General features: G+C 36.8%; 1 protein-coding gene across 1 annotated transcript; it reads left to right on the forward strand.

Annotated features, from left to right (window-relative positions):
- The first annotated feature begins 1,581 nt into the window (after window positions 1-1,581).
- On the forward strand, window positions 1,582-8,175 carry LOC149000064 (ABC transporter B family member 15-like). Its single transcript, XM_089140754.1, is given in 8 exon segments — window positions 1,582-2,017; window positions 2,114-2,168; window positions 2,267-2,445; window positions 2,539-2,571; window positions 2,573-2,997; window positions 3,254-3,794; window positions 3,889-4,800; window positions 6,588-8,175. Coding segments are annotated over 8 exon segments (3,783 nt in total). The 5' UTR covers window positions 1,582-1,756; the 3' UTR covers window positions 7,965-8,175.

An 8,175-nucleotide genomic window follows, 5' to 3' on the forward strand; every position in this document is an offset into this window, starting at 1 on the left:
ATTTCAGGTATTCTAATGTAGTCATATCACATTAATGGTCCTCATGGGATACACGTGATAGTACATGAGAGGACAATGAGATAATTTCATATCATAGATTGAGAAGAGAGACACGTGAAGATGCTAATGTATCTTGCCTCAAATATAGAGAACCGTTATCACATTTGTCAACTCATAATCGCTATAGCCTATTGTGTCTTGTGTTGATAATTAGCATTGCTCATGATCACAAAAATGGATGAGACAAAATGTTATTTATAACATAAATCCCTACATTTTCTATAATCGTAAGACCAATAATATATTTACCAAAAAAAAAAAAAAAAAAAGACTAGTAATATATTGCACCCCAAAAAAAAATCATATTATCTTTGGTCTAAAAATCTTGAATTGAATATAGTCAAAATAATAGGTCAAAATGGACAACTTGGCTCAATCTTATAAATTTCCATAAATAGAAGGGGAAATCTATTTGAGGAAATTTAGGTCAACCATAAATGTCAATAATAGCATTTTATCCCTAATTTGAAATCAATTATCGAACCTACTTTGGTGATTGCAAGAAGCCAAGAACCAAAATAATCCAAGAAGCAAGGCAAGGATGGGCATTTTACTTTATCAAGGATGGGACTTGCATAGTGCAGGAATATGGAATTGTTCTTTCTAAAAGATCCTCTGGATGCCTTCTTAACAACACGGAAAGAAAGGTAATCGAAAACCAAGAATCATAATATTTTGTTTGTCAACACCAGATGAACAATCTCTTTTTGTCAATGCGGCCTGGTTTATCACTTAGACTTTTCAGTGCCACTTGTTAAAAGTCCAGCAGCTACTAACTCTGTTCTAGTTCTGGGTTGGATTTTTACCAAAAGAAAGTTCTAGGTTAGATTTTTCTCAGTTTCTCCTTAATTTGGCTCCATTGGCATGTACCAGTGAGAGCTCTCATACTGTCTCAACTTTTAGTTTCATTTAATTTATTTGATGGTTTGATTTTACTTCAACATTCATACATGACAAAGCCTAAACCAACTGATTGACATCTCTTTTTAATATTATTTGAGATAGAAATTTCCAAAGACATGATGGTATTGTCGAGGTTTTTTTTTTTTTTTTTTTTATTATGCTATCCTCACATTCTTTAACATTACAGTAGGGAAAACCCACCTCAAGATAGATCAGAGGTAGGTCCCCACATAAAAATGTAAGAGGAATGTAAGGAAGCAAAGAAGTTTACAGGCTAGAGGATCCAACTTGGTATTATCATTTATCTCTATTATTATTATTCAATTATTTCTTATAAGAATATAATTATTATTATTATTTACAACCAAGTAATAACTAGCAACTAACAAGCATTATTCTGCAATCATCACTGCTTACGTTTTTGCTTGTTGCTTTTTTTTTCTATATAGCCGATAAACAAGAGATGACGTAACTGTCTACGTGATCTCCAAGCGAGCACATTGGGAAGAATCAGTAAAGTGACTACCCAATCTCTCAATTATAATATTAAAGTCAAACACTTCGCTTCTTTCTGCATTTTAGTTGCCTCTATTTCACAGAACCGCTATGGATCTCAAGAGAAAACACCAAGAGCTCATGCATGATGCAACACGATACTCAAGATCTTCCATATATATGTCACCTTTAAAAAGAGGAACTCTTGAGGGACAAAAAGGATTCGTTCAGATTATTTTCTTCATATCTTCCTCTTCTTCTTCTAATTTTTCTCTGTGAAGCTGGTGGAGAAGACAATATGGGAGACAATAATGAGGAAGTTGCTGTTCCCGCTAAGGAGAATAAGAAGAAGTCCAAGAAAGGATTGGGCTCTCTTAGAACAGTCTTCATGCATGCTGATGGTCTAGATAAATTTCTTATGGCTTTGGGGATTGTTGGTGCTATTGGTGATGGGATCTCTCTACCTGTACTGTTCTATGTTAACAGTCTTGTGTTCAATAGTTTTGGTGCAACAACTACGACTGGTGGTACTTCATCATTTGTGGCTGATATCAACAATGTATATTTTCCTACCTTTCTGGTGATTCTATTTCTTTGTTTGGAGATTGAGAAATTGATGATTTGGTTTGGTTTGGTTTGTTTTGATCGTTTGCAGAATGTGTTGATTCTAACTTACTTGGCATGTGCATGTTATGTTGTTTCTTTCCTTGGTGAGTTTTTAATTTCTGGGTTTTGTTTTATTCTGATTTTAGTTTAACATTATAAAAGATTTGTAATGGGTAAAGCTTTATTTTGGAGTTATCTACAGAGGGATATTGTTGGGCAAGAACAGGAGAGAGACAAGCAACAAGGATGAGAGCTAGGTATTTGAAGGCAGTTCTAAGGCAAGATGTGTCTTACTTTGATCTCAAAGAAGGAAGCGTGACTGATGTTGTCAGCAGTGTTTCTGATGACACCCTTGTCATTCAAGACTTCCTCAGTGAGAAGGTATGTGATGGCTTCTGATTTCAGAGAGTAGATGGTTGGACTAGGGACTTGTGTAAACTTATTCTTAATTAATTTATGTTGATTTTGTGTTAGGTACCAAGATTAATAGCAAACCTTTCAGGGTTTGGTGGGGTGCTATGTGATAGCTTTTGTTCTACTGTGGAGGCTAGCCATTGTGGGATTGCCATTCATTATTCTCCTGATATTGCCAGGGTTTGTATGTGGGAGGATTATGATGAATTTGGCAACAAAGATTAGAACAGAGTATAACAAGGCTGGTAGCATTGCTCAGCAGGCCATATCATCTATCAGGACAGTTTACTCATTTGTTGGAGAGAACAAGATCATGTCTGAGTTCTCTGAAGCTCTTAAAGGGTCAGTGGAGTTGGGCTTGAAGCAAGGTCTGGCAAAAGGTTTTGCTATTGGAAGCAATGGTATTATGATTACCATTTGGGCTTTCATGGCTTGGTATGGAAGCACTCTAATTATGTATCATAATGCAAAGGGAGGAACTATTTTTGCTGTTGGCCTCAGTGTCCTCTTTGGTGGCATGTAAGTCTCTCTCTCTCTCTCTCTCTAACATAAACACAAACAGTTGGTAGGCATCAACCGAATAATAAGACAATTTATCATCTTTAACTCTTTCCTTTATAGCGGGCTTACCATGAACTTTTATTAAATTTTTGTTTAAATTTAAATATGCCATTCATTCAAAACTGATTCTCTTAACTGAGAGATCCCCAAAGCTAGCTACTCTTCAGTTTTATGTTTCTCCAAGTTCTTACTTACTCTAAATTCTGTTGACTAGGTCCTTAGGCAGTGCCCTAATGAACATAAAGTACTTGTCTGATGCTACTTCAGCTGGAGAACGTATAATGGAGACCATAAAAAGGGTACCTGAAATTGATTCAGAGAACATGGAAGGTCAAATTCTAGAGACTGTATTGGGGGAAGTTGAATTCAAAAACATTGAATTTGCATACCCATCAAGACCAGAGAGCATAATCTTCAAGGATTTATGCCTGACAATACCAGCAGGGAGAACAATAGCCTTAGTTGGAGGAAGTGGTTCAGGGAAGTCGACAGTAATCTCACTACTGGAGAGGTATTATAATCCACTCAAGGGAGAAATTCTACTTGATGGAGTTGCCATTAATAAGCTTCAGCTCAAATGGTTTAGATCTCAGATGGGTCTAGTGAGTCAAGAACCAGCCTTATTTGCTACCTCTGTTAAAGAGAACATACTCTTTGGGAAGGAAGATGCCACCATGGATGAAATCATTGCCGCTGCCAAAGCTGCAAATGCTCACAACTTTATCTCTCAATTGACACAAGGCTATGAAACCCAGGTTTGTATATCAATAAAGTTACAATCCTATTGCAAGTTTTCAACCAAATCTGATTACTTATTATAGTAAAATTTCTTATGCACAATTTTTGCAGGTAGGTGAATCAGGACTTCAAATATCAGGAGGACAGAAGCAAAGATTAGCAATTGCAAGAGCTATAATCAAATCCCCCAAAATCCTTCTTTTAGATGAAGCAACAAGTGCATTAGACTCTGAATCAGAGAGAATTGTTCAAGAAGCTCTTGATAAGGTCATGGTCGGCCGAACAACTATCGTTGTTGCTCACCGTCTTTCGACAATTCGCAATGCCGATACAATTGCTGTAATCCAGAATGGTCAGGTCATGGAAACTGGGAATCATGAAGAATTGATGCAAGATGAGAATGGCTTATACACTGCCCTTGTTAGGAACCAACAAACAGATGCAAAAAGCAAAGAGGAGAACCAATTAATGGTTTCCAATTCATCTTTATATCTTTCAAGAGAAGACATGAATAACAGCAGTAGCAGGAGAAGATCTTCAATGAACAAATATTCATTGTCTGCTAGTGGCAAGTCCAAAGTAGGAATGGAAGCTGGTACTGAAGTTGAAGTTAACAAAGAAGAAAAAATACCCATTCCTTCATTTAGAAGATTGTTGCTTCTAAACCTTCCAGAGTGGAAACAAGCTGCAATCGGTTGCATAAGTGCAGCATTGTATGGTGCAGTACAGCCAGTGCAATCACTCTTGATGGGTAGTATGATCTCTGTGTTTTTCTTGACTGATTATAATCAGATGAAGATTAAAACAAGGGCATATGCATTGGGCTTCACTGGATTGGGAGTGTTCTCCATCCTTGTGAATGTGGCACAACATTACAACTTTGCAGCCATGGGTGAGAATATGACCAAAAGGATTAGAGAGAGAATGCTTTCCAAAATTCTTACATTTGAAGTTGGATGGTTTGATCAAGATATCAACTCTACTGGTGCTGTTTGTTCCAGACTTGCTAAGGACGCCAATACGGTACGCATTGCTTTCACTCTCTTCCTCACTTTCTCCTTGAATTATTGCTATACGCCCATGTACTAACAAGTGGCAAATACTGAACCTCATATATCTTTAATAACAAATAGTGAACTGATGATACTTTTATTATGCATAATGATGCCCATGGCCCTAACAAATAAGGGTTTTCATGTGGTCACCATGTCTAATGAAGTATAATGTTTACTATTTGCTTTATTGAAGTACATGAATTTTCACAAGGAAAATTATGACATATGAATTAGCCTATGTAATTGCAAACTAAGCAAGTGCGTCATTGGCGGTGTAATTTTGGGTTAAGACGAATAGAAATAACTAAAAATTACAAAAGCTCTCTTTTCATAATTTACATTTATCTAAGGTTTTTTATAATTTCACTATTTTATTGTTAGTTTTGGCCATTGAACTATATCTAAGGTCCTTTAATTTGCAGATTTGTAATGCAGATAAGGACCTTAAGAATAACAAGAAATTTTTTTTTAATGGGTTGTTTAATAGAAAATTTTTACATATATTATTTATATAGTAGTCTTAATGCAATGGTCATCTACCATAACTTTAGTTTGAAATCAAGGCATTGAGATAGTATCTATACAAAAAAAATTTAAGATAAAGACTGCACAAAAAATTGCTCAAGAACTTCGATACCATGTATGGGGTTCTAGTTGCTTAGGTGTGGATCTAACCGATCAGCTAAACTAATTAATAATTTTAATAAACTTATTTTAATTCTTCATCTCTTTATTATTATCAACTTGTTGAACTGTTTAGTGTGAAAAGATTAAATAAGTACATTAAGAAGCACAAACAGATTTCTTTGTTTTCTACTTTTAATTCGAAACCATCCATTGCTATCCAAAAAAAGAAAAGAAATCATCCGTGCTTTCTCTAGGAAAATTTATTGAGGTCCACCAAAAATTGTTTAAACTATTTGGTAGGTAAAGAGTACACTATCATGGAGTCATCCGTGATCTCACAATAAAGAGCTTTTTAAATGATCTTATTGCAACTGCATGAGAGTGAAAGAGGGACATATATAAGTCAACTGTTGGGTTGCTATCATTTGTATCATGTTGCTTTTCTTTTTTTAGCTTGCAAACAAAGCCTAAGATTGGGTTTCTTTGTCCAAAGCTGAATAGAAATGAGAATGCAAGTGGTTTTTCCTTAGGCCTTTGAAATTTTTTATATATTTGTGGGCTATAGATAAATCAAGACTTCTATCTTTGAGATAGATTTTAAAATTGCATTGGGAACTATACCCCACTATTTAGATTTAAAGAAAAAAAAATCTTGTTTCGATCTTGTTGAAAAAACTATTTAAAGCTGAAAAGGATTTTCAAAACCCTGATCTTATAGGGTTCCGATGAGTAAGATTAGATTAGATACTTAATTTTGCCATTGACTCTAACAACAAAAAACAATAAAATGATGTATAATTTCACAGTATTGTTGTTCTAGTTTTAATAAAAATAAGTTTATAAGGTGGCTAGGCTAACCTTAGTCAAACACTCAACTCTACTATTAGGATTAGGACAAGTTCGAATTGTTGGGGCCAAACTTGCACCACTTTGGTATTAGGTGATTAGGTCCACCTTTTTCTCTTAAAAGCCTCTCCCTTATCTTGGATTTTAAATCTAAGTATTTTTCTTCTTTATCTTGAACAAATAAAAAATTCTTTTGTAAGCTACACTACCAAACATAACCTTGTGCTGTTGTATAGAATATTTCGTGGTGACTAACAAGCTTCTGCGTTTGAAAAAATGCAGGTGAGATCATTAGTGGGAGATCGAATGTGTCTTCTCTTGCAGTCACTCTCCTCAGTAGTAGTTGCTTGCACTATAGGTTTGATACTCTCATGGAGACTAGCAGTTGTTCTAATAGCCATTCAACCTCTTCTCGTTGTCAGCCACTACATACGCCGAGTCTTACTTCAACAAATGACCAAAAAAGCTCTTAAAACACAAGATGACAGCAGTAAGCTTGCAGCAGAAGCAGTTGTCAACCATAGAACAGTCACAGTTTTCTCTTCTCAAGATCGAATTCTTCGTTTACTAGCTGAAGCTGAACTACTTCCAAGAAAAGAAAGCATTCGTCAAGCATGGTATGCTGGTCTTCTCCTTGGAGCTTCACAAAGCATGTTATACTTCACCAGAGCTTTTGAGTTTTGGTATGGTGGGCAGCTCTTGTTGAAGGGTCAGGTGACAGCTACAGCTTTCTTTGAAGCCTTCTTCATCTTAGTGAGTCTTGGCCGTATCATAGCTGATGCTGGTAGCATGACTAGTGACTTGTCTAAGGGCACAGAAGCAGTGACATCAGTGTTTGCTGTACTGGATCGAAAAACCCGGATCGAAACCGATGAACCGGAAGGTCTCAAACCCGAAAAATTAACGGGTCATGTGGAGCTCCGAGATGTTGATTTCGCGTACCCGGCTAGACCGGAAGTCCTTGTCTTCAGCGGGTTCTCGATAAATATCCGACCCGGGAAATCATCGGCGTTGGTGGGCCATAGCGGATCCGGGAAGTCGACTATCATCGGTTTGATAGATAGATTCTATGACCCACTCAAAGGAACGGTTGAGATTGATGGGAAGGATATCAGGTCATATAATCTGAAGGCTCTGAGGAAACATATTGCATTGGTTAGTCAAGAACCAACACTGTTTGCAAAGTCAATCAGAGAGAATATTCTGTTTGGGGTTTCAGATCAAACGGTTGGTGAGGCAGAGATTGTTGAAGCAGCTAAGGCAGCAAACGCTCATGATTTCATCACAGGACTTAAAGATGGGTATGATACATTCTGTGGAGACAAAGGTGCACAGTTATCAGGAGGACAGAAGCAGCGTATTGCTATAGCCCGTGCTATACTGAAAAACCCAGCAATCTTGTTGTTAGATGAAGCAACAAGTGCACTTGATACACAATCAGAGAAAGTGGTGCAAGAAGCTTTGGAGAGGCTGATGGTGGGAAGAACTAGTGTGGTTGTGGCTCATCGATTGACTACCATACAAAGCTGTGATTTGATTGCTGTGTTGGATAAAGGAAGGGTTGTAGAGAAAGGGACCCACTCATCCCTTCTTGCTAAGGGGTCCACAGGTGCTTACTACTCCCTTGTTAACATCCAACGAGCAGCCCATATGGAATGATTTGTCTCTTGATGAGGGTGCTGCAATTCTCTCCATCACTCTTGGGTTAATTGGAAATTCACATTTGACTCAAACGGTTGAACCGCTGAGTGGGTTGGGTCAAACCAATTTGGTTCGTTTGTCTATAGGTCTTATTTTTTCATTTTTTGGCTTAAATCCATAAAGGGTTGCAAAATGTAACAATTAAAGTAGATACAAATGAGTTGTAAGA

The sequence above is a fragment of the Hakea prostrata genome, chromosome 11 (assembly GCF_041222555.1).
Source record: "Hakea prostrata isolate BN-2017 chromosome 11, UWA_Hpros_2, whole genome shotgun sequence".
Classification (NCBI taxonomy): Eukaryota; Viridiplantae; Streptophyta; class Magnoliopsida; order Proteales; family Proteaceae; genus Hakea; species Hakea prostrata.